General features: G+C 48.5%; 2 protein-coding genes across 14 annotated transcripts in view; both read left to right on the plus strand.

The window, feature by feature from the left end:
• KMT2D (lysine methyltransferase 2D) overlaps window positions 1-11052 on the plus strand; it is a 39881-nt gene extending 28829 nt beyond the window's left edge. For 7 of the 11 annotated variants that reach the window (XM_059185471.1, XM_059185477.1, XM_059185482.1 and 4 more), the window contains 16 exons: window positions 40-180; window positions 276-443; window positions 600-759; window positions 1389-1464; window positions 1639-1814; window positions 1913-2043; window positions 2700-2832; window positions 2908-3035; window positions 3184-4324; window positions 5168-5304; window positions 5398-5528; window positions 5985-6032; window positions 7171-7456; window positions 7685-7758; window positions 7886-7994; window positions 8147-11052. In XM_059185471.1, the coding sequence (XP_059041454.1) occupies window positions 40-180; window positions 276-443; window positions 600-759; window positions 1389-1464; window positions 1639-1814; window positions 1913-2043; window positions 2700-2832; window positions 2908-3035; window positions 3184-4324; window positions 5168-5304; window positions 5398-5528; window positions 5985-6032; window positions 7171-7456; window positions 7685-7758; window positions 7886-7994; window positions 8147-8239 (3132 nt within the window). In that variant the 3' untranslated portion in view covers window positions 8240-11052. The remainder of the gene's footprint in view (window positions 1-39; window positions 181-275; window positions 444-599; window positions 760-1388; window positions 1465-1638; window positions 1815-1912; window positions 2044-2699; window positions 2833-2907; window positions 3036-3183; window positions 4325-5167; window positions 5305-5397; window positions 5529-5984; window positions 6033-7170; window positions 7457-7684; window positions 7759-7885; window positions 7995-8146) is intronic. The other 4 variants (XM_059185476.1, XM_059185479.1, XM_059185480.1 and 1 more) reach the window with 2 other exon arrangements.
• Window positions 11053-11194: 142 nt separating this feature from the next.
• Window positions 11195-25351, plus strand: PRKAG1 (protein kinase AMP-activated non-catalytic subunit gamma 1). Of its 3 annotated transcripts, none has more exons than XM_059185485.1 (13): window positions 11212-11317; window positions 11473-11656; window positions 15823-15871; window positions 22183-22292; window positions 22493-22574; window positions 22673-22731; window positions 22875-22920; window positions 23007-23061; window positions 23332-23458; window positions 23763-23928; window positions 24082-24119; window positions 24378-24524; window positions 24661-25351. In XM_059185485.1, exons 3-13 carry the CDS (start codon window positions 15850-15852, stop codon window positions 24763-24765), a joined length of 957 nt encoding a protein of 318 aa, XP_059041468.1. In that variant the 5' UTR covers window positions 11212-11317; window positions 11473-11656; window positions 15823-15849; the 3' UTR covers window positions 24766-25351. The 3 variants fall into 3 exon arrangements, with proteins under 3 accessions (XP_059041467.1, XP_059041468.1, XP_059041469.1); XM_059185486.1 differs by having other exon boundaries at window positions 11217-11317; window positions 11551-11656; XM_059185484.1 differs by lacking the exon at window positions 11473-11656 and having other exon boundaries at window positions 11195-11317.
• Window positions 25352-25658: the final 307 nt, after the last annotated feature.

Genomic DNA, 25658 nt, shown 5'->3' on the forward strand with positions numbered 1-25658 from the left:
GGAAGACCGCAGCCTTCACTGTGGGTTTTTCTGGCCTAGGACACAACAGCAAAGAAGCCTGTGACACCAAAGCCCAAGCGGGTACAGAAGGCAAGTGACAGGTTGGTGAGCTCCCGAAAGAAGCTGCGGAAGGAGGACGGGGTCAGGGCCAGCGAGGCCTTGCTGAAACAGCTGAAACAGGTAATCCCCAGGAGCCAGCCCCCTGGCCCCTAGCTGTGGGGTGGCAGAGATGTACACACTGCGGGTTTCCAACTTTGTCATCTTGCCCCTCCTAGGAGCTGTCCCTGCTGCCCCTAACGGAGCCTACTATCACCGCCAATTTTAGCCTCTTTGCTCCCTTCGGCAGTGGTTGCCCGGTCAACGGGCAGTGCCAGCTGAGGGGGGCCTTTGGAAGTGGGGCACTGCCCACTGGCCCTGACTACTATTCCCAGCTGCTTACCAAGGTCAGAAAAATGGCAATACCTTTTGGGGCTGACGAGGTTCTTGGGGAGGTGGAGGTGGGAGTGGAAGATGAGGAAATTGCTGATGTCGTGTGGGGTCAGGAGATTACGTCATTCTCCCTCTGCCATCTTGCACACAACACCCCACCCCACCCCCAGAATAACCTGAGTAACCCGCCGACACCACCCTCGTCGCTGCCCCCCACCCCACCCCCATCGGTGCAGCAGAAGATGGTGAATGGCGTCACCCCATCTGAAGAGCTGGGGGAGCACCCCAAGGATGCTGCCTCTGCCCGGGATACTGAAGGGACGCTGAGGGGTAAGTCAGGAATAGAGTGGGCCTCTCCTCCTCTGGTAGGATTTGGCGGCTGGGATCCAAGTTGCTCAATTTGAGATGGGAAGGATTGCGTGTGGCTCTGTGCGTGCACAGGACAGGATACCTGATCTAAGGAAGGGCCTGGCCTCTTCAGGGCGGATTCGTTGGAAGCCAGGGCTCCAGAGCACGGGCAACAGAGGAGGTGGGTGGCGGGAAGGGTGTCGATGAGGCTTTTGTTCACGAGGCACAGCCTACAGTGCCTTAGTGTGTATAGAACTACAGTGAGCTGTGGATTTGAATTCTCTGGTGCCTGTATTCATCTGTCTGTATTAGCGCCGCTAAGTAACATGACCGACTTGTGTGGGCCGCAGTTTCCTCACTGTAAATAGGTGTTAGAATATTCTTATGCAGGAGTTGTTAAAGTTGATAAATAAAGCCCAGTGCCTGGCCCAGGGGAAAGTCTTGATAAATACAGCTCATTTACCCAGGGTTGTAGGTAGGTGGGTGGGTAGATAGTAGTGGTTATGAGAGCTAGACTAGGTCTTGTAGTAGTTAGGCCTGAAACATGGGGCAGATTGTCCCGTCATCTCTGGCCACCAGCCTGACTTTTCTTCTCCCCTCCTACCCTTTAGATGCTTCAGAGGTGAAGAGTCTAGACCTGCTGGCCGCCTTGCCTACACCCCCTCACAATCAGACTGAGGATGTCAGGTACGGGGTGGGCCTGGAAATGGGGATAAGGAATAGGGATGGAGGGCGGGTTGCCTATTTTTTTCCTTTGGCCAGTGGCAGATTTCACGTAAGGCTATGACATCTACTAATTTCTAAATTTGGGAGGGAATGTCTACAAGGCTATACCAGTAAATGTCTACTTTTGGCCCATAGGATGGAAAGTGATGAGGACAGCGATTCTCCTGATAGCATTGTGCCGGCTTCGTCCCCTGAAAGCATCTTGGGGGAGGAGGCTCCCCGTTTCCCTCAGCTGGGCTCAGGCCGGTGGGAGCAGGAAGACCGGGCTCTTTCCCCTGTCATCCCCATCATTCCTCGGGCCAGTATCCCAGGTAGAGGCTGCTCTGGGCATGGACCAGGCAGGGCTGGGTTGTCTGAAGCTGGGAGAGAGAGGCAGCTGGAGTTTACATGGGTCCCTCTCACATTCCAGTCTTCCCAGATACCAAACCTTATGGGGCCCTGGACCCGGAGGCCCCTGGAAAGCTGCCTGCCACAACTTGGGAAAAGGGCAAAGGAAGTGAGGTGTCCGTCATGCTGACGGTCTCTGCTGCTGCGGCCAAGGTGTGTCTTGGGGGTTCCTTGGAGGTCAAAGGGATCCTGGACAGAAGACAGTCCCTGGAGCGTGTGTGGATAAGTTCAATTGCTCAGAACTATGTACTAGGACCTACTGTGTGTGAGCGCCTGGGCTGAAGGCTGCAGGATTAGGGTAAATAAAGCATGTGAGGTCCCTGCCGTCAGAGAGCTCACAGTCTAGTGATAGATGCAAGTCAACCAGTCGGGGAGCACACAGAATGCGACGAATGCTGCAAGACAGCATGTCCCCAGTTACATTTGGTGGAACTCTGTTATTTTTTAACATTGACAGGGTTTTGTGGTCAAAGAAAATTGGAAATCCCAGTTGAAACCACAAAACAAGTTTCTTTACTACAGGACTTCTCAGATTCTTTCGTTTGCTAATGTGTATTGTGAGTCTCCCAAGTGGTGAACATAGGGTGTGTCATTTCTACACTTGGTGGGCACGGGGCCCTTGTCATGGAGCACCAATTACTGACCGCAGCAGTCTGGGAGAGGTGCTGTGAAGGAAGCACGGGAGAAGGGCAGGACTGACGGGCCACTTGGGGAGCAGGGTTCTGGGTGTTGTGTCCCCGCCAGAGTGGTGGCAGTGCGCACCCCGTGCTGCTGACACGGTCTTCCTGGCCCCTTCCCTGCCCTGGCAGAACCTGAATGGTGTGATGGTGGCAGTGGCAGAGCTGCTGAGCATGAAGATCCCCAACTCCTATGAGGTGCTGTTCCCAGAGAGCCCTGCCCGGCCGGGCACTGAGCCGAAGAAGGGAGAAGCTGAGGGCCCTGGTGAGTGCGGCAGGAAGTCTCAGGACCTGCAGGAAGGGATGCTGCTAGGAGGTTCTGATCCCTTCCTTTCTGTAGGAGGGAAAGAAAAGGGTCTGGGAGGCAAGAGCCCGGAAGCTGGCCCTGACTGGCTAAAGCAGTTTGATGCAGTGCTGCCCGGCTATACCCTCAAGAGCCAGCTGGACATCTTGAGCCTCCTGAAACAGGTAGGTGTGGGGGAGAAAAGAGGGTGGGTGTGCGGAGAGCACAGAAGGCAGAGGGCTTTGGGGAGAGTGGACCCTGGGTAAGAGGAGGGAGGGGACTTGCAACGCAAGGAGCTGGCGCTGATGATACCGGGCATGTCCCCTTCTGTAGGAGAGCCCTGCTCCAGAGCCAGCTGCCCAGCACAGCTACACCTGCAATGTCTCCAACCTGGATGTGCGACAGCTCTCTGCCCCACCTCCTGAAGAGCCCTCCCCGCCCCCATCCCCCTTGGCACCCTCTCCGGCTAGCCCCCCTGCGGAACCCCTGGTAGAACTCCCCACCGAACCCTTGGCTGAGCCACCGGTCCCGTCGCCTTTGCCACTGGCCTCATCCCCTGAATCGGCCCGACCCAAGCCCCGAGCCCGGCCCCCCGAAGAAGGGGAAGATTCCCGGCCACCTCGCCTCAAGAAGTGGAAGGGGGTGCGCTGGAAGCGGCTGCGGCTGCTACTGACCATCCAGAAGGGCAGTGGGCGGCAGGAGGATGAGCGGGAAGTGGCGGAGTTTATGGAACAGCTCGGCACAGCCCTGCGGCCCGACAAGGTGCCTCGTGACATGAGGCGCTGCTGCTTCTGTCACGAGGAGGGTGATGGGGCCACTGATGGGCCTGCCCGCCTGCTGAACCTAGACCTGGACCTCTGGGTGCACCTCAACTGCGCCCTGTGGTCCACAGAGGTCTATGAGACCCAGGGTGGGGCACTGATGAACGTGGAGGTGGCTCTGCACCGTGGGCTGCTGACCAAGTGCTCCCAGTGCCAGCGCACCGGTGCCACCAGCAGCTGCAATCGAATGCGTTGCCCCAACGTCTACCATTTTGCCTGCGCCATCCGCGCCAAGTGCATGTTCTTTAAGGATAAGACCATGCTGTGTCCAATGCACAAGATCAAGGGGCCCTGTGAGCAGGAGCTGAGCTCTTTTGCTGTCTTCCGGCGGGTCTACATCGAGCGGGACGAAGTGAAGCAGATCGCCAGCATCATCCAGCGGGGAGAGCGGCTGCACATGTTCCGTGTAGGGGGCCTTGTGTTCCACGCCATTGGACAGCTGCTCCCGCATCAGATGGCCGACTTCCACAGCGCCACGGCCCTCTACCCCGTGGGCTATGAGGCCACACGGATCTATTGGAGCCTCCGCACCAACAACCGCCGCTGCTGCTACCGCTGCTCCATCGGCGAGAACAACGGGAGGCCAGAGTTCATCGTCAAGGTCATGGAGCAGGGCCTGGAGGACCTGGTTTTCACTGACGCCTCACCCCAGGGTGAGCACTGGGCCCTCAAAACACTCCTGTGCAAGTGAAAGGGGTCCATGGGGTCTTTGTGAGTCATCTTCCCCCATGGCTTCAGGCAGGTGGAGGTCTTCTAAGAGCCCCAGAGACAGTGTTCTAGCCTCTCTGAGTTGTCTTACGTTCCCTTGTGATTGGAGCTACTCTGCTTGTCTGCTTCACATATTCTAGCTCCTTTTCCTAGCCTCAGCGGAACTAAGGAATACTATTCTGAGACCACATCGTCTGGCTCCCTCACCCTGTTCCTAACCATGAGGGCCTTATGATCGCTTTGCCCTGCTCATAATTCTTTTGCTTTGAGCTCTAGCGTTAACGATAGAAATAAGTGAGCAAGTGCTGTGCACCACACACTGAAGTAAGTGACCTAGGCTTTTTTGTTTCTGGCAGCCCTGTAAGGTGAGTACTTTCATATTGCCCAGTGCATACATAAAGAACCAGAGCCTTAGAGAGATTTAGGTATTTGGCATAAGGGCCCATAGCCAGTACCAGAACCTGAACCCAGGTCTTCCTAGCTCTAAAGCAGGCCTGGTGTTCTGGCTCTCGGTTAGGCATGGTGGCCTGTGCTGGGTTTCCTGGGCCCTGAGGTCATGTGTTTGTGTCCTAGAGCTCTCTCTGGTGCCCCTCCAGGGTAGGAGGCCTTCTGGCTTGTTGAGGGAGAGTGGGACTGGGAGGCCAGTGGGGAGTCCTAAAGAACCACACAGCCTTGTCACAGAGAGGTGTGCAAGCTACAGAAAAGGACCATAGCTTCGGATCAAGGTTAGGCTGAGGTCAGTCAACAGAAGTTGCCTCTGAGGGCCACTCTCTTTCCTTGCCTCTTAGCGGTGTGGAATCGCATCATCGAGCCCGTGGCTGCCATGAGAAAAGAGGCCGACATGCTGCGGCTCTTCCCTGAGTACCTGAAAGGCGAGGAGCTCTTTGGGCTGACGGTGCATGCCGTGCTGCGCATAGCTGAATCAGTAAGAAGGGGGCCAGGCGCCATGTGGGCACTGGGGACACTGGCCGTGCCCCAAAAATGCTCAGGCTAAGGCAAGCATGACCTGTGTCCACAGCTGCCCGGAGTGGAGAGCTGTCAAAACTATTTATTCCGCTATGGACGCCACCCCCTGATGGAGCTGCCACTCATGATCAATCCCACTGGTTGTGCCCGATCAGAGCCTAAGATCCTCACACACTACAAACGGTGAGCTTTTGGGGTGGGGGCTGTGGGATGTGGGAGTGGGGGTTGGCAGGGGCCCTCCGGCCAGTTATGAAGGTTTGGGGGTTCACTCTAAGCCTCCTGGCTAGAGGGTATGCAGGAATCACCTAGGTTATTCCTTTCCTCCTCCACCCTGCTCAGGTGTTCTGGGTTGACCTGGGGTCTGGGACAGACTTACCTTGGGCACCCTGGGAATGACTTGGGAAGGTTCTAGGTAGACAATGGTGAAATTCTGTCAAGTAGATAAGGGAGCCAGTTCCCTCCTTCCTCTCTTATTTTGCTTCCAGGGGGCCTGTGATTCTCCCAAACCTGAGACACCCCATAAGGCTAGGGTCACCTTCCCTTCCCCAGGCTGAGTTGGTGTCAAAAATAATTAGAAATATAGTAGATAAATAATAAAACCTTACATTTGTATAGCACTTTATACTTTTTTTTTCAAAGCGTTTTCACATCCATTATCTCATTTGATCCTCACAACAACCTTATGAGGTAGGTAGGGCAGGTGGTATGACCCCCGTTTTACAGCGGAGAAAACTGAGACCCAGAAAGGTTAAGTGACTAGACAAAGGTCACACAGCTGGGACCAGAACTTACCTCTCAACCTGTGGTTCACTGCTCTTTCTGTGTACCATGGTAGCCTGACTTTGGTCCCTGGGTAGAGGGAGGCAGAATCTTGGTATCAGGGTTTTCACAAAGGCCTTCTGTTGCTCCTTGGGCTAGCAAAGAGCATCAGGCTCTACTAACCCAGTCATCCCTAGTCCTTGATGCTCTACAACAGTGGTTTTCAAACTGTCTGTGTTTCAGAAAGTTTTGGAACACATAAACTGAGTGAGCAGAACTTGGCTCTCCCCGTGCACAACTCCCCCTTCCCCAAATTGGATTCAGCCAGAAGCATTGTGTTTTCACCTAGTTTATGTATTGGAATTCCAATGACATTTTATTAAAGAAAAAAAAACTCTTCTAAATCAAAAAGAATCGAAAACGTTTGAAAACCACTGCTCTGGGATGGGCAAGATTTTGGCTGGTGCCCTAGGGTGGTGAAGAGGCATCCCTGCCAGGCAGCAGTCATTCCCCTGCACTGAGCCATCTGTACAGAGCCCAGCATTATGTCAGAGAAGGGGACAGTGTGAAGAAAGGAATGGGTACCACCTTCTCGGCTGTGAATTCAGAGCGACTTTTAATTCAAATCCAGCCCAGTGTGGTAGGCACAGCCCCCAATTTCAGGGCTTCTAATACGTGCAAGAGGTAGAACTCAGACATTTGAGCAAACCATGAGCTTACATGCCAGGCCTGGGCTGCTTGGGGAAAACCTCCCAGAGGAGCGTGGCCTTGTGTTTGGCAGGAGGGTGGTATAAGGCAGGGAGATGGGAGAACGGGCTCAGTGTAGGGGAATTGGTGCCCCCCCCACCTTGTCCCCCATCCTGGGCTCTCTGCACCACTCAGGGTGTCGGACGGGTCCCCACAACTAGTGGCTATCACACCAAAGCCAAGACCCACACGCCTCCGCTCCCATTTCCAAGACGGCACATGCCCCTAGCCGGCATGTTGCACATCCCAGGGAAGAGGCGGGTGGCATGTGCTTGGTCTGAGGGAGAGCTGTCTTGTCATGGCCTGTGTCACCTCCCAGGCCTCACACCCTGAACAGCACCAGCATGTCCAAGGCATATCAGAGCACCTTCACAGGCGAGACCAACACCCCATACAGCAAGCAGTTTGTGCACTCCAAGTCATCACAGTACCGACGCCTGCGCACCGAGTGGAAGAACAACGTGTACCTGGCCCGCTCCCGTATCCAGGGCCTGGGGCTCTACGCCGCCAAGGACCTAGAAAAGCACACAATGGTCATTGAGTATATTGGTACCATCATTCGCAATGAGGTGGCCAACCGGCGGGAGAAAATCTATGAGGAGCAGGTAGGGGCTGGCTTATGGCCCCCGCTCTGTGGAGGAGGGAGGGTGAATCGGGGTCAGGTCAGGAGAGCAGGTGGAAAGTTGTGGGAGGCGGGGGAGGTGAGAGATGGGAAACAGGCGGGATAGGAACTGAAGATAAGCCCCCTGCCCAGGTCTGGTACCCAATCCCACCACTAGCACCGCTGCCATTCTTTGACATTCTTCCCACTTCTGCAACTTCCTCCCTTCTAGAATCGAGGCATCTACATGTTCCGAATAAACAACGAACATGTGATTGATGCTACGTTGACTGGAGGCCCTGCCAGGTGAGAGACAAATGAGGCAGGAGGAATTTTAGGGGTCCCTGGGGGTGACACTCAGGGTGGGCCAAGAAGGAGCCAAAAGCATCCCGACTCAGTTGCCTGGCATCCCCGACTCTGGCCCACTGCTTAGGTACATTAACCATTCCTGTGCCCCTAACTGTGTGGCGGAAGTTGTGACGTTTGACAAGGAGGATAAAATCATCATCATCTCCAGCCGGCGAATCCCCAAAGGAGAGGAGGTGAGAGGAAGTGTCCTTTGTGAGTGACTAAGCAGCTCCCTCTTCTCTGCTATTCCCCAAGTTCCTTTGGCCAGTGCTGTCAGATCAGATCTCTGCCCAACCCCCACTCCCTCTGGGAGGCTGGCATCGATTCTACCCTCTTTTCTTTCCAGCTGACCTATGACTATCAGTTTGACTTTGAGGACGATCAGCACAAGATCCCCTGCCACTGTGGAGCCTGGAATTGTCGAAAATGGATGAACTAAGAAGCTTAGAGGCTACCAGGCAGGGGAGTCCCCCCACCCCCAACCTCTTCCCTGAAAGGGATGAGGGGGAAGAGAGGTAGCAGCCAGAGCCAGGACCCAGGGCTGGGGCTGCCGGCTGACCGGAGCCCCTGGAGCAGGAGGCTGGGGCAGAGGGCCCTAGGCCAAGCCCACCCTGGGCACCAGGGGCAACCCTCTTCCCCGCCACCGGCCCCCAGGCTGGCATCTCTGCCCCCAGCTCCAGGAGGGGCCAGACAGAAGCAGCCATTGGGCATCTCAGGTTTGAGGGGGATATGGGCCGGGAACTACCCAGAAGCAACTGGGAGGCAGCAGGGAGGGGGGAGGAGGATGTGTGGCGGGGCCTCACAGCCCTGCTTCTCCCACCGACCTCTCCGGCCCAACTCAAGGCTGCAAAGAGACTTGACTAAGCTTGACAATCCCAAAGGCCGGGTCCCACACCTGGCCCTGCCTGCCGGGTCCTGCCCCCACCCTCACTCCCATCCCCTTCCCTCAATCTGTCTCTGTCTCCCTCTTCTCCTCTGTGTTTCTGTCTCTCTATGGGTTGTGTTTCCTTGTTTTCCACTCTGACAAATGCAACATGAACGGGAAAGAGGCGCCCAGCTGCCCAGGAGGGCAAGCCAGGCAAGCCGGGCAAGGAGACCCCGCACCCACACCTACCTCATTTAAGTGTTGGATTTTTTGCTGTTTTGAAATGTGAGACCCTCTCCAAGCCCCCTACTGCCCCGACCCTCTCTTCCGCCTCACTGCCCTCTTCTGAGTGGGTGGAAAGGGGGTAGGAAGAGGAAGAAAAACAACAACAAAAAATCCATCTTTGTTTTTAATTATGGGCATGGGATGGTGGTTGAGGCTAATGCTGATGAAGATTGGGGATAACTGGCCCCTAGTTGCTCTAGGACTTCCTTCTCCATCTGGACATGGGGGCAGGAGGGGTGTGCTAAACCTAGGACCAGGATATCGCCCTCCTGTTTTCCCAACCCCATCATGAGCCCATTTGCCCTCCAGCCCCTGGATGGGGTGGGTGGGTGGTCGGGTGAGGGCTATCCCTGAGTGGCATGCCCATACCCAGTGAGGCAGGGTGTGGCCCGGAGCTCCCACTTTCCCTCAGTCACCAAACTGCTGCTGGTCTGGTGGGAAGGGGTGGTGATGTGGGGGTGGGGAGCTTAGTGTCAGCGCGGGGAGGGTGGGGGGTATTTATCTATTTATACATGGGATTGTACATAGTCTTGTGGGGAATGGGGGAGCCGGCTGGAGGTAAGAACCCTCCCCTCTCCCCCCACCCCCGGGGAGAGCAAATGTAAAACTACTAATTTTTGTGCTTTATATATTCTATATAAATATATCTATTTTCTTTTTACAAAACCAGTTTATAAATGGTAGGGGGGTGTGGGGCGGACACATGGAGCTCCCCTTGTGGGGGGGCCCCCTCCATTACCCAACCTACCGCCCTTTTCCTCACCCCCTCCCCACCCCCTGGCTGTGACTGCTGTAAGGTGGGGGTATAGAGGCTGGGCAGTTCTCACCCCCCTTGTATAGTTGGACTATGTTATAACGCACAAAAGTGAGCTGGCCCCAGCGGGAGCCAGAGGGTGATGGGTTCCCTGCCTCCCTTTCCTTCCCCTTTCTGCCCAAGCTTGTGCTGCAGTTGAACCTCTTCCTGGGGCTTAGGGGTAGATTGGGGGTGGGTGAGGCCCCAGACCCCTCTTGAGTAGGGAGTGTGGGGATGAAGATGAAGCTTATATGCAGTTCTCTCCTAGGGGCTGTGGGCAAAGGGCATTTTGTAATTAATATTTTCAAGAATCAAATGTCTGGAGTGTAGGGGTGGGCTTGGTGGCGGTGGATGGGCGGGTCTGCTGGAGGGGGAGCAAGGTCGCTGTTGTGATTTTAGGTTTTGTTTTGTTTTGTTTTTGAATTTGGGGGGTTGCGGATTGATGGGGGTAGGGAGATTTTTTTTTTTTTTTTAAAGCTGCTTCCTCAACTGTTTCAAGCTGCAAATGTTTAAGAGCATCCTCCACCCCCACAAAAAAACCACTGTCATTAAATCAGGCAGTGAGGAGACTGGGCTGCTGCCCCCAAAGCCATTGGATATTCCTTTTCCAAGAGCAAAAGTTCTAGGCTACAGGGAGAGGGAGATTGGCTCCTGTGAGTTAGGCTCTGGTTGGGGCTTGGGCCCTGGGATTGGGAAAAGGGGATGGGGCAGACTTTGTAAGCATATGCTAGGTATCCGATAGTCCTGTAGAATTTAGTGAAGAACCTTATACAGTTTTTAATTTTTATATAAACTAACTCAGACCCAAGCTACAAGGTTGGAATTTTGGTTGTTGGTTTTTTTTTTTGTTTTGTTTTGTTTTTAAAGTACCCCGCCTGTATAATTGCATCTGAATTCCCTCCTCTTCCCACCCCCCCCCCCGTGTTTGTATTTTGGGTTGGTTTACACTTGCACATATTCAGTTTTCAGTTTTTCCCTTTTACAGTCTTCTCCCCTCACCTTCAGGACCCTCCCCCTTTTTAAAAAATAAATCGCTGACAAGTGTGAATCCCGTGAAGACTTTATTTTGTGTTGTGTGTATCCTGTACAGCAAGATTGGTCCTTCGTAACAACGGATGAAATGATTCCCTTTTTTAAAGCGCCCTTTCTCCCTCCACCCCCAGCGCCCTGTCCTTGGCATGTTTTGTATCAGCGATCATTCTGAACTGTACATAATTTATGTTGCAAGAGGCAAAGGGCAAGTTTTGGATTTTGCTTCTTCCAAGTTTGTTTTTAAACGACAAATAAAAAAAGAACATTTTAAATACAAGCGGCTCCGTCCAGTCACCCTCGCCGGCAACGGATCGGTAAAGTCCGAGAGCACCCAGGGGAGGGCGGTTACGCAGGCCAGGCCACGCCGGAAGAGTGGTGTCCCCGCCTTCCGCCCTTGGCTTGCGTGTATCTGACGTAGGCGGAAGTGGTGTCGCGGTACCGGATGCGGGGCGGGGCCTCTGCCCCCTCCGCCCCTTCTGCCCCGCTATCAGAGAGCTTCCTAAAGCGAGCGAACCCAGTCAGCGCCTCTTGAAATGGAGACGGTGAGGAGCACGGGAGGGCGGCGAGGGGCGCTGTGGAGCCCGAGACCCCCGTTAGGGGACAGGGTGGCCTGAGCAGGGACCGACGCTGCACGAGAAGCCGGTGTCTGTCCTATGCCGTGACCCTGCCCCTCTGCTCCTTCGCTGGGCGCATCTAGGACTGGGCCGCGCGATGCCTACCTCACGTCCGTGGTACTCTCAGCCCGAGCTGGCAGTGACTCTTTGCTCTCGGTTAGGAACCCGAGCCTACCTCGGCGATCTCGGACCTCCTTTCCTCTTAGCACCTCAAACCTTCAGAGGTTTGCCAGAGTGCAGGGCTGTGCTGTGATCCGGCTTTCCTGGGTAAGGCAGGGGGCTTCTGAGGGTCTCCCGCTTGCAAGGTAGCACCTGGCCCCCGGTTGTCTTGAGTGTGAGCCCTGCAGTCCCTGGCAGGAGGGAGATGGGAAAGACTTTTATACTGCTTCGAGCTGTCTAGCGAAGTCACATTGCCTTAATAAGACTGAAAAGTGGGCTTTCCCTGAAGGAGGGAATCTTTCAGTGTTAGAGGCCGCTGTGTCCCTGGACAAGTTTAGGTTATGCCCTGTTCTGCGATTCTAAGCATGCGTGTTGGCACAGATCATTCTTGGCCAGCAGGCACTACCAGTTGTGGCAGGTCCTTGTCATCCTCCCAGAGATGCTGCAGGTAGCCTTTTACATGTTTGGATCCAGTGTGACGATCAGGAGCCTTTTCTAATACTCTGGAGCCATAATCCTCCCTCAGGCAGAGTAACTCTTCCGTGTCTTGGTTTTTATCATCTGTTACTGGCAGGTTCATCTTTCTTTGGGTCAGTCCTATGCCTTTAGTAGTTCCTTTACCACACCCTTTCTCTGCCTGCAGAGAAGTCCTGTCCCTCAAGTCTTAAAGGAGAAAACAGACAGAAGTGGTCAAGTGATTTGCAGTTGGGCACCCAGGCAAGGGAGTCAGCTCTTACAGACTAAGAGAAGTTTGAACAAAAATAAAATGTCTGGGACACCTGGCTGGCTCAAGTCAGGAGAGCATGTGACTCTTGATCCCAGGGTCATGAGTGCTAGCTCCATGTTAGGCATAGAGTTTACATTAAAAATAAAAATAATAATAAAGACTAACAAAAGGTCTGAGTCCATTAAATGCAAAATAATGTATCAATTTTTATTTTACTTACTTGTCAATGTAGTATGGTTTACAGAACATTTTTACATAGCTTTTCTAATTTAGTCCTCACACTTTTTGTATTGATTAGGTTCTTGGGATAGAAATTGTCTTAAAAAGAAGAAAAGAAAACCCTTGCTTTGAAAATGCTCAGCCTGCCTGGAGTGGGGGTGAGGGCGAACCAATGACAGCTGTTACCGAAGGTAGACTGTAATGAATGCTATCATCAAGATGCAAACAAAGGACTGTGGAAACATAGAGGAGGGAGAAATTATTATGGACCTAGGAGAGGGCATTGCAGGTTGAGAGAACAGTGTGAGCACAGGCATAGAAACGGGTATGTAGAGATTAATTGGGGGTGAGCCAGTGGCTTGATGTTGCTCAAGCTTTGGATTTTGCTTGCTTGGGAGAAAAGATTGGAAAAGTAGGCTGAGGTCAGGTTGAAGGTATAGCATACCACACTAAGTTTGAACTTTGTTTTGTAATAAGGGGAGCGATGGATGCTCTGTGACCCAAGCAGGGAGTGTGCTTTAGGAATGTTCTTAGCAGCTTCTGCAGATGGATGGAGTCACTTTAGAAAGTAGTGACCTCCTAGGTGCTGGAGATAAAAGTTCCTTACAGACCTGAGATGCTTAGTGAGAGAACTTGGAGGAAGCATGAAGGATGAAAAGGAGATAGATTTTGGACAGGGAGACCAGTTTAGAGAATGTTGCAGAAGTGAGAGGTAAAAGCCAAGTTGAAACTGAAAGTGGAAAGGAGAGAAATGGATTTGAGACATTTCTAACATATCAGTTTAGTTGGTAGACATTAAGGACAAGTTTAGGTCATGCCCTGCCCTGCAAGTCCAAGCAGACATATTGGCATAGCTCATTCTTGGAGGAATCAATACTACAGTTCTAGGCACTCAGAGGAGAGCAATGCGAAAAAACAGAGAAGGGAACCCCAGTAAGAATAATAGGATGAAAGGACAGATGCTGTTTTGTATTGAAGTGTTTGAGTAGTTTTTGTGATATCTGTGGCATTACAGCAAACAATCAGAAATGTGGATTGGGGGTAACTGGGTGGCACAGTTGATTAAGCATTCGACTCTTGCTTTTAGCTCAGGTCATGATCTTGGGGTCATAAGAGTGAGCCCACATCAGGCTTTGTGCTCAGTGCCAAGTCTGCTTGAGTTTTTCTCTCCCTCTCCCCCTAGCATGTACATGTTCTCTCTCTAAAATAAATAAATAAATAAATATATATATATATATATATATATATATATATATATTTTAAAATGTGGATCAGGGGGCGCCTGGGTGGCTCAGTGGGTTAAGCTGCTGCCTTCGGCTCAGGTCATGATCTCAGAGTCCTGGGATCGAGTCCCGCATCGGGCTCTCTGCTCAGCGGAGAGCCTGCTTCCCTCTCTCTCTCTCTGCCTGCCTCTCCATCTACTTGTGATTTCTCTCTGTCAAATAAATAAATAAAATATTAAAAAAAATAAAATAAAATAAAATAAAATGTGGATCAGGAGTTCAGAAGAAACTGTAAGTCCATGTGTCAGATCTAGCCTGTGTCTCCATAATATTTTGTACTTGTGTTATAGTGATACTTTCCCAGGTTTCCTATGCTATTAAAAGCAGAGAGAAGTAATTATTCTCCTGCGTGGAGAAACAGGCAGAAAGGTAAAGTCATATTCAATAATGCCTCACTCTCTTGTGTAGGTTTCTGTATCTCTAGCTGTACATCACTTTTTTCCTCTATAGCTTAATCTTAGGCCTCTCTCTTCACAGGAGTATGCATTATCATTATCAATTTGAGAGTTAAAGAGCAAAACAGTTGAGATTTATGTGCAGAACCCCATGCTAAGTGGTGTGGGTGATACAAAGAAATATAAAACAGTTCTAGCTTCCGGGAATTTAAAACCTGTTTGGGTAGATAAAGAACAAAAAAACTGTAGCACAATGCAGTATGTATTATATGATGGGTATAATAAACAGCTACACAAGTAGCTGTTTCTGTGTCTTTGTATAGATCTTTGTGAGACTGCGTTATCCCATGTGTATCTTTACCACTGAACAGCCCTCTCTCCCACTTAAAAGTGATGAGGCAGTATGTTCCGATAGCCTTGCCAAAATGCCGGGCCAAGCTGATAGTCTTATGCAGTCCAGACAGAAGAGGGAGATTATTCCCCTTCCCTCCTGCCCCCACCCTGGCCCATGAGAGGAGGGAAATTTAGAGCTGTCCTGCAAACTTGACCCTGTTTATCACCAACCTACCAAGTTCAAGCCAAGGCCTTCAATTTCATGTTAATACATAGCTATGTAGGTGAAGTACGACTTTTAAGTTAGTTTTGGTATGTTACCCAGAACATATGGAGCCAAAACTGTTGATTCCAGCGGATTAAAATTATCATGACCCCTCCTGGGTTCCTAGATAACAAGAAAATTTCCAAATGTTCCCACTTGAGGGAGCCCAGAGATGGTTCTGAAGCTTTCTCTGTATTCAAAGTTCTCTGATGTCAGACTGTCGTGGTCAAATCAACTTGGAAAACCAGCATCCTCTGGGTTGTAGGAGCCTTTGACTCATAAGGGCAGTAAGAGGAATCAGGTTCCCAGTTTCAAAACATTTATTGTCCTCTTCCACCCCTCAGTCAGTCAAACTTTAACTCTCTCTAACAGTCAGCTGCTGGGATCCTCCCCAGATGTGGTCCTGTCTCTCTCTCTTTCTCTTTTTTTAGAAGGGTGGGTGGTGGAGGAGAGAGAGAGAATCTTAAGCAGGTTCTGTGCCCAGTATAGAGCCAGATGTGGGACTTGATTTCATGACCCTGAGATCATGACCTGAGCTGAAATCAAGAGTTGGACGGTTAACTCACTAGGCCCCTGATGTGGTCCTCTCTTAATGGTAAAGGGGTATGTCTATGATTCTAGTGTCTTAAGAGTAGATTTAGTATTTGGAGGAAAGCAGTATTGTCTCTCTGGCTTCCATGTTTTTTTAAGTAGATCTATGAGAACCTTGTGGATTCTCAGATTTTCTAGTCTAAGCTTTTAAGTCAAATGTTTCATTAGGCAGTGTGGTTAAGGGCATAGGCTTTGGAACCATACAGATATGTGTTCAAACTCGTATTGTACCCCTCCCTTACCAGCCATGTGATGTTGGGCAGGCTGTTTAATATTTCTTGAACCTCAGTTTTCTAATTAGTTTTTACCTCAGGATTGTTATGATTAAATGAGGTAATATTTTAAGTGGGCTTCATAGTGCTTTAAATGACATCGTTAGTTCATTAGCCCTTCTCATCATGCTCGGCTAAAATGGATGGAGCCCAGGATAGGCTGAATCTTTGTTCCTCTTGTCTCTCCAGGTCACTTCTTCAGATAGCTCCCCAGCTATGGAAAATGAGCATCTTCAAGGTAAGTTTACTGAAGAAAGGAAACTGCTACGAAAGCAATAGCCCAATCCTAACTTGTCCTCAGCGATGCTTTTGAATTTCTCTCAGGATGCCCCCTGGGAAAAATCAAAACTGGGCCAGATAATGTGCCAAACCATACCAGTCAGGATTAGTAATTTGGCAGGATCACCCAGGAATAAATCTTGGGCAGGATGGGAATGATTAATATTTTCAATTATCGAACCACTGAAATTTTTGAGGGAAAACCTCCATAGGCAATTCTGGGCCGGCTAACCATGTATCAGTGGTGAATGGTATTTTCTGATTAGCCCTGAAACAATGCCACTAGGATTTTATCATCCATTGAGCTCACTAAAGCCACTGAGTGTACATGAGAAATTATAGAAAGGCCTTGAAAGCCCTTAAAACTAATCTAGAAATAGAGGCACTAAACCCTAAAATCCAGGGCAGAGGAGAAGGCAGTTCTAGCACCTGCACAAATAACTGGTTAGAATGGTAGGGTCCAGCTGTAGACGATCTAGAAAGAAGCAGAACTTACAGGTGCCTCCCTTAAAGGATTTTTTTTTTTTTAAGATTTTTATTTATTTATCTGACAGAGATCACAAGTAGGCAGAGAGGCAGGCAGAGAGAGAGAGGAGCAAATAGGCTCCCTGGCAAGCAGAGAGCCCGATGTGGGGCTCAATCCCAGGACCTCGGGATCATGACCTGAGCCGAAGGCAGAGGCTTTAACCCACTGAGCCACCCAGGCACCCCTCCCTTAAAGGATTTTATCCAGGAACACCTCTAGGTCTTCCCAGGACATGTTGATGGCATGAAGAGTACACACTTTCTCAGAGAATTGAAAATTGAAATATGGGCTGAGATCTTAGGACGTATTATTAAGGATCTATGAGTTCTCCACAAGAATTTTTAAATGTTCTGTTTTCATTTTGTTGGTATCCTAAAAGGTTAACATAGTCATATTTGAATTATCTGGGTAATATCTTCGTAACTGAGTACTGCCGCATGATACTAGTGCCTATTTTATGTTTCTGAGTACATCTGCAGTAGCACTAAGGCAAGGCTCAAAAACTCCAATTGTGAACCAAGCAGTGCTATAGGTGCATACAACTACGAAAACCTATAGATCTTGTCACATCTAAAAGGACGCAGCAACTTTCTAGGTCTTGGCAGTTATCACTCTTCAGAAATTCAGGCCTAAGATCTGATTTTGAAAGAAGCTCAGAATTTGGATTTTTATCTCAATCTCCAGATTTTTACAATTGAGAAACTGATTTAAATTATTTTTAAAGGGGCGCCTGCGTGGCTCAGTGGGTTAAAGCCTCTGCCTTTGGCTCAGGTCATGATCCCAGGATCCTGGGATAGAGCCCCGCATTGGGCTCTCTGCTCAGTAGGGAGCCTGCTTCTCTCTCTCTCTCTCTCTCTCTGCCTGCCTCTCTGCCTACTTGTGATCTCTGTCTGTCAAAATAAAATAAAATAAAATCTTTTTTTAAAAATTTAAATAAATAAATAATTAATTAATTTTTAAAATACTGAGAAAGCTAAATCAAATGTGTTTATAAGTCTATGGCCTATATTGATGGTATTTAACTGTCAGTGTAGCATGTCTTAAACTGGCATCAAAAGGCACGTTCTTGGGAACTCCTTAAACCAGCCCCTTGGGCAAGGCAGGGGAGTTCCCAGATGTCCCCCAGATGGGGGACACTGGATGTGGGACACTGGAGACCCACATACGCCAGCAGCACGGGGCCATAAGAGATTTCCTTGAAAAACAATAGTAGGCTTCAGTCAAAGATAGTAGACTGAATACATGCATCTACTTTTGTTCCTTCACAAAACCTACTAAAACCACCACAAAAGAATTTTTTTCCAAAGGAAGAAACCCACCAGAATAGAGAGAATAAGAGAGGAGACATTAGTAATTGGAAGCGGGAAAACAGATGCACGAGTGGTAAATCATTTAGCAGACCTGAGAAAACTGAATTACAAACTAGCAGCAGGGAAAGCCAAGAGAAGAATTGAAGATCTAAGAAGCAGTTAGATTCAGAGACTCCCTACTCCCTAGCTGAGTGCAGCTAGGAAACTCCTCCCAACTCTGGCAAAGACTGGACGTCTGGGGTGCCTGGGTGGCTCAGTGGGTTAAGCCTCTGCCTTCGGCTTGGGTCATGATCTCAGGGTCCTTGGGATCGAGCCCCGCATCGGCTCTCTGCTCCGCAGGGAGCCTGCTTCCTCTCTCTCTCTCTCTGCCTGCTTCTCTGCCTACTTGTAATCTGTCATATAAATAAATAAAATCTGTTAAAAAAAAAAAAAAAAGGACTGGACGTCTGGAGAGGAGGTCCGCCCAGCTGATGGCTGCAGTACTATACTAAACACAGGAGCATGAATGAACTACACTGGATGCTGAGATCCCAGTCCTTTCCCCAATCTAATTTCCCGAATGCTGACAGAAGTCTTCACCCTCTAAGCACAAAATTGAGTAAATAATCTTCTGCAGAATCCCCTTGAAGGGAAAGCCCTAAAAATAAAAGTACTGAATGTTCTCCATCTACACAGCTCATAGTCAATAAGACTTATGTGTACATTTGAGCTACCAGTCAACTTTAAAGCCTGCGCTTTGGGGCGCCTAGGTGGCTCAGTTGGTTAAGCATCTGTCTCCAGCTCAGGTTGTGATCTCAGGGTCCTGGGATCCAGCCATTGGACTCCCTGTTCAGCGGGGAGCCTGTTTCTCCCTCTCCCCCTCCTTGTTTGTGCCCTCTGCTCTCTCTTGTCCTCTGTCTCCAAAATAAATAAAGTCTTAAAAAGAGAAAGAGAGAGAGAGAGACTGCACTCTTAGAATATGGTTTGAATGCTCCTTTAAACCAAGGATAACCAGAGATGTAAAAAATGCCTCTAAAATAAAAAGAAAAGTGATTCAAACTGCCCCCTCGAAGAACAAACAGAGGGAAAAAAACAACAGAAAGAAATCAATGCACAGAGAAGAAAACTTTAAAAAATTAATGTTAATATATACTCAGATAACCTATTTCCATCATGCAACAAATAGAGGATGTCTTGTTCTTTTTTTTTTTTTTTTTTAAGAATTTTCAGAAAACAAAGAGGAGCTCTTAGACATTAAAAATACAATAGGAAAAATTTTAAACTAAGTAGGACGTTTGGAAAATTAAGTGGAGGAAGACTCCCAAAAAGTAGAACTAAAAATCAAAGAAGTGTGGTGCCTGGATGGCTCAGTTGGTTAAGCATCTGACTGTTGATTTCAGTTCAGGTCATGATCTCAGGGTCATGAGATCGAGCCCCATGTTGGGCTCTGTGCTGGGTGTGGAGACAGCTTAAGATTCTCTCTCTCACTCTCCCTCTGTCCCTTCTGCCCCCTCAAAAAAACAAAGTGGGGTGCCTGATGGACTCAGTTGACTATTGATCTTAGGGGCTGTGATTTCAAGCCCATGTTGGGTGTAGAGATTACTAAAAAAGAAAATCTTTCTAAAAAGCCCCCAAAATCAAAGAAGTAAAGGAAAGAAAAAGAAGTGTAAACTAGAAGAGATATTTTTAACAACAATAACAACAAAAACAACTCACCAAACAAAACAAAACAACCTTAAAGGGTCAGTCTAGGAAGTCTGATTTCTAAATAATAGGAGTTACAGAAAGAGGAAAAGGACAACACAAAGAGAAGGAAATGATCAAGGAAATAATTCAAAAACATTTCCTGGAACTGAAGGACATTAGTTTTCATACTGAAAAGATTCATTGAGTATTCAGCATAGTGGATGAAATTGACCTGCCCAAAGCACAATCATCATGAGATTTCAAAACAGTGGAAACAAAGAAGATCCTGAGCTTCCAGAAAGGAAACAAACAAACAAACAAAAACATGTTACATAAAAGGAATTGGAATTGCCTCGGACTCTCCAACACACCAGAAACTAGAAGGCAATGGGGGCAGTGCCTTCAACATTCTTTAGGAAAATAAATCCAAACCTAGAATTTATATCCAGCCAAATTATACATCAAAGGTGAGGGTAAAATAAAGATATCTGCAAGGCTGTGAGGTCTCAAAAATTTACCTCCCATGCACCCTTTCTCAGGAAGCTACAGGAAGATGTATATCACCAAAACAAGGAAGTAATAAAAAAAAGAAAGAAAGTTGAAAACACAAGAGTACAGGACATAGAAGTGCCAGTACAAAAACGACATGAAAGGGGGCCCCTGGATAGTGATGAACGAAGATCTCTGGAAGACAGCTGTGCACACCAGCAAACCAGCCCAGATTTGAGCAGGTCAAAAGATTCACGAGAAACTTCTTTGGGTGGTTTAAATTGAGAGACTATCTAGAGTTTCAGAATTTCTTTCTTTTTTTTTTTTTTTTAAAGATTTTATTTATTTATTTGACGGAGAGAGATTACAAGTAGGCAAAGAGGCAGGCAGAGAGAGAGAGGAGGAAGCAGGCTCCCTGCTGAGCAGAGAGCCCGATGCGGGACTCGATCCCAGGACCTTGAGACCATGACCTGAGCCGAAGGCAGCGGCTTAACCCACTGAGCCACCCAGGCGCCCCAAGTTTCTGAATTTCTTGAAGAGATTTAAACAACTGATGAAGAGTTTGGATTTGAATTAGTTATAATACTTGAATTAGTTATAAAAACAAAAAGACAAGACAGTTATTAACTCCAGGGAAAACAACGTTGTGAAAGAAAGAAAAAAAAAAAGTCAGGAGTTTACCACTGGGCTTCACTCCGAAAAAGGAATTCCGTCAAAGTTATTTTAATACTAATATAGCCAACATAATTTCTGGAAGAATGGGGAGATAGGAAGTACATGTTTGTGTTGGGGTCCTAGTAGGAAGGAGAACTAAAAATTCTCATATTGCTTGAATGATAATAGATAATGCCCCAAAATGGAGGAATTAAAAAAAAGAAAAGGTTGTTATTTATAGACCTAGATATAAGTACCAAAATAATCAATTCGGGTAGGGGTAAGACAGGGCAGTAGGTGACATGGACTGCAGTTTTTCTTAAAAAAAAATCTCTAGGCTTGGCTTTTTAAACAGTATACTTGTGTTAATGGGTAAAATCTTAAACATTAAAAACACCTGGCATACTGATAAGAGGAAGTGGTGATGCAACATGGGGGCTTAAGTGGGTAGGAGAAGAATCAATGAAACAAGATAGAATTGGGAGGGAGACAAACCATAAGTGACTCTTAATCTCACAAAACAAACTGAGGGTTGCTGGGGGAAGGGGGGTTGGGAGAAGGGGGGTGGGGTTATGGACATTGGGGAGGGTATGTGCTTTGGTGAGTGCTGTTAAGTGTGTAAACCTGGCGATTCCCAGACCTGTACCCCTGGGGATAAAAATATATGTTTATAAAAAATAAAAAATTAAAAAAAAAAAAACACCTGGCATAGCATTTAAGATCATGAACTTTGGTATATGTGCTGCCGAAGCGAGCACTACGATCGTGAACTTTGGAATCAGGTCTGTGTGTAAGTCTGTGTTGCCACTTACTAATGGTGCAACCTTGAGCAGTTTATCTGCTTCCCACCTGTTTTCTCATCTGAAAAATGAGGACAGTATTTGCTTTACAGGTTTGTCATAAGGAATAAATGATGTGATATTTTTAAAGTACACATAGCATAGTACATAGCACCTTCAAGTTTATTATTTTCTGGGTTGCTTCTCCAGTTTAGAGCAAGCAATTAAAATCAGAGGAATAGACACGTGAACACAGCCAGGCTCTCCCATTTGTCTAGAGTAAATGGGATGATTTTTGATTCACGGGGTCATCCCAAGATGGACTCTCAGGGCGCTTGCAGCCAGGTTAATTAAGCACTGGGCTTCAACTGAGTGTTGATCTGAAACAGCCCAACTTGGACCATGACTTTCTCATCTGCAGATCTTAGAAGAACTTTAAGAAGCTTACTTGCATTTTAAGAAGCTTAATTACGTCTTAATTGAGAAAAGACAACAAGTGAAAATGCACTTAAATACATGAAAGGGGAAATTTGAGTTAAAGATGAGAAAAAACCTTTAGGCTAGAAGAGGTTAATGAAAGCTATTAATAGATTTTCTGTTTTAGTAGCTGTCTTTTGCCTGAGGAGCCAATAGATAGAGTCCTACCTGGATATGGGGGTTGGATGAAATAGTTTCTAAGGAGTATATCTAGTTTTTGTGGGAACAGTAAGAACAAAACAGATAGAAAAGGGGCCTTATTAAAAAAATCAGGCTATAAATATTTGAACAGCTACACTTTTATTTTCTGCCTCTGTTGATTGTGAGTTGTTGCATGGAAGGAAGCTTCTAACTATCCCACCCTATGCAGAGACCCCAGAATCCAACAATAGTGTGTATACTTCCTTCATGAAGTCTCATCGCTGCTATGACCTGATTCCCACAAGCTCCAAATTGGTTGTATTTGACACTTCCCTGCAGGTGGGTGAAATCCTCTTCTCCCATCCCCCTTCCTAGGAGCCTCTGGTTCAAAAACTCTCATCCTATGTCATCCTAAGGGTAATTTCCTTGTCCTTATATGGGTTTAGTTTCATGTTTTTCCCAACATACCCAACCCCCGTTCTTTTAAAGTCTTGCGCCCTGTGAATTTTCCTTTGTGATCATGACTCTTTTGGCTACAGGTGAAGAAAGCTTTCTTTGCTTTGGTGACTAATGGTGTACGGGCTGCACCTTTGTGGGATAGTAAGAAGCAAAGTTTTGTAGGTAGGCAGAATTTCCTGGAACATAGTATTATTGGCACCTTGTGCTGGGCAGGGAGAGAAGCTTTGAGCAGTGCTGAGGAATCTTGTCTTGGCTTCTAGGCATGCTGACCATCACTGATTTCATCAATATCCTGCATCGCTACTATAAATCAGCCTTGGTAAGACTGGTACCGAAGCCCAATGACCAAACCTTTTTTGCCTACCCGAAGTCCCTCATTCCTAGTTCCTTTCTTCCAAGCAAACAACGAGGGGTCCTTGAAGTAGAGAGATCAAGTCTCAAGTTCTGTGCTTCTGCTTCCAGGTACAGATCTATGAGCTAGAAGAACACAAGATAGAAACTTGGAGAGGTATGTAGGGAACTGGGGGTGGTAAAAGGGAAAAGGCTGGAGAGTTTTCCATACTGGTATTTTGTGGACCTCCCTTTTCCCTTCAGAGGTGTACCTACAGGACTCCTTCAAACCACTCGTCTGCATTTCTCCTAATGCCAGGTGAGTTCCAGCTATCCATTTGTCCATAAGGGGAGGAGCCTTGCCACCAGTGAAGCTAAAGCCCTAGATACCTAAAGATCCAGGGGCAGAAGAGAAACAAGACTCTCCTCCCAAACACACACACATTCACATACTCTTAAGGTCTAGTTTGAACACTGCTCTCCTATCCCAATCACCAGTTTTCCCTGTTTATAAACATACTCTTAGAAGCTATTTACTCATCTCAAGCTCAGCACTGTGGGACTTACCATTATGCCCAATTTCCCACAGCTTGTATGATGCTGTCTCTTCATTAATTCGAAACAAGATCCACAGGCTGCCAGTTATTGACCCGGAATCAGGCAACACCTTATACATCCTCACCCACAAGCGCATCCTCAAGTTCCTCAAATTGTTTGTAAGTGTCCTCAGCTTGGTTTTTACTTCCTTTTTTTTCCCCCAAAGAGAGACAGCAGGCGTGGAGGAGTCGGGGGGCAGATGGAGAGAGAGAGAGAGAGAATCTTAAGCAGGCTCCACACCCAATGCAGAGCCTGACACCGGGCACTAGGATCATGACCTGAGCTGAAATCAGGAGTCATACACTTAAGCGACTGAGCCACTGCATGCCCCTGGTTTTTACTTCTTATATACTGGGTTGGAGGGGTAACAAAGTGTGGTGGTGGGGGGGTTCTTGAAGATGACCCTGATGGTTCTCTCCTCAGATCACTGAGTTCCCCAAGCCAGAGTTCATGTCTAAGTCTCTGGAAGAGCTACAGATTGGCACCTATGCCAACATTGCTATGGTCCGCACCACCACCCCTGTTTACGTGGCTCTGGGGATCTTTGTACAACATCGAGTCTCAGCACTGCCAGTAGTAGATGAGAAAGGTGAGAGATTGTGCAAGAGAGGGAAGGCTCCAGGGAAATCAGGGTGGTTCTGGGAAATCTCCTGTCCTTCAGCTCAGCCTGAAGGGTGATGCTATAGGCAGGGGGAGCCTGGGATGCCAGATCCTCTTTGCTGAACTGCCTCTGTCCCCCTAGGGCGTGTGGTGGACATCTACTCCAAGTTTGATGTTATCGTGAGTGATTGCGGAGGGGCTGGGAGGTAGGGAAAGGGGTGGGGTGTTGAATGTGGAGAGGGAGAAGAATTGAGTCTCTTCTGGGACCTAAGGGTTTTAGAAGCTTCTGAGTTTTCAAATCCAGTTTGAAAAGGAATAGGTTGGGTGTGGTTTGTGGCTAACAACTGCCCTGAATCCCTCTGGTATGGTCGGGTGGGCTCAGGGTTTGGGGGCTTGACTTCCTTGCTTCCCTGCAAGCACCTTCCTCTCTCTCCCCAGAATCTGGCAGCAGAAAAGACCTACAACAACCTAGATGTGTCTGTGACCAAAGCCTTGCAGCATCGCTCCCATTACTTTGAGGGAGTCCTCAAGTGCTACCTGCATGAGACTCTGGAGACCATCATCAACAGATTGGTGGAAGCAGAGGTAGGGAGGCCAGTGACTCAGAAGGAGCTGGGGGTGCAGCTTGAGAGTGGGGTTTGGCAAGGTGGGTAAGGGTTGCAGGGTTCATCCTAACTGAGGCTATCACTAAACCCCTTTTCTCCCTTGTTGCTCCATGCAGGTTCACCGACTTGTCGTGGTTGATGAGAATGACGTGGTCAAAGGGATTGTATCTCTGTCTGACATCCTGCAGGCCCTGGTGCTCACAGGAGGAGAGAAGCCCTGAGCTGGGGAAGGGGTCAGGCAGCACCAGGGGATATGCCCCACTCACTGCCTGCCCCACGTTCTAGCAACCATGGATGAAACCTTGAGAATTGTGACTCTGTTCCCTGCTTGGGAGCTAGGGAGGGTGCGGGGGTTTGGGGGAGAGGAAGGAGAATGGATTTTTAGCTATCTGTATCCTAACACAGCCTAGCCCATCCTAGCCCTTGACCTCTTAGATGGAGCCCCCTTTCTGGGTGAATGATGGGCTGTGTGCCCCTCAGGCCAATTCTGATCTCTAAGAGATCCCCAGACCTCACCTCTCTCTCTGTCCCTGACTCCACCCTAAGATATAGCACAACAAAACTCTTCCTAAAGATATTTTTATTCATCCTGCTTCATGCTGTATGGAGGAGGCTGAGTCCATTTAGTGACATTTCTTCCCATAATGGGAGGTGGGAGGATTGTAGGGAGGAGGGTCGTTGGGTTCCTGTGCTATGTGCAAATGAAGGGAGATGGGGGTTATGTGGAGGAGGAGGGCAGAGCGATTAGCTGAGGCTATCACTTTTCATGGCAAGCCTAATTAAAATGACAGGAACCTCTTCATGGTATTGCAGTGTCTGATTCTTGCACTTCAGAGACACTACTGTTCCAACTGTTCGACATGTTTTTTTTAAGATGTTTTAAAATTTATTTGACAGAGGGAAAGCAAAGCAAGGGGAATGGTGCGCAGAGGGAGAGAGAGAATCAGGCTCCCTGCCAAGCAGGGAGTCCAGTGTGGGGCTCGATCCCAGGACCCAGGATCATGACTAAGCCAAAGGCAGACACTTAACCAACTGAGCCACCCAGGTGCCCCATCGACCGTTCTACTTCATATGGCTTCTTCAACCCATTACTAGCAACAGGAATAATGGCACA

Source organism: Mustela lutreola, chromosome 8, assembly GCF_030435805.1.
Source record: "Mustela lutreola isolate mMusLut2 chromosome 8, mMusLut2.pri, whole genome shotgun sequence".
Taxonomy (NCBI): Eukaryota; Metazoa; Chordata; class Mammalia; order Carnivora; family Mustelidae; genus Mustela; species Mustela lutreola.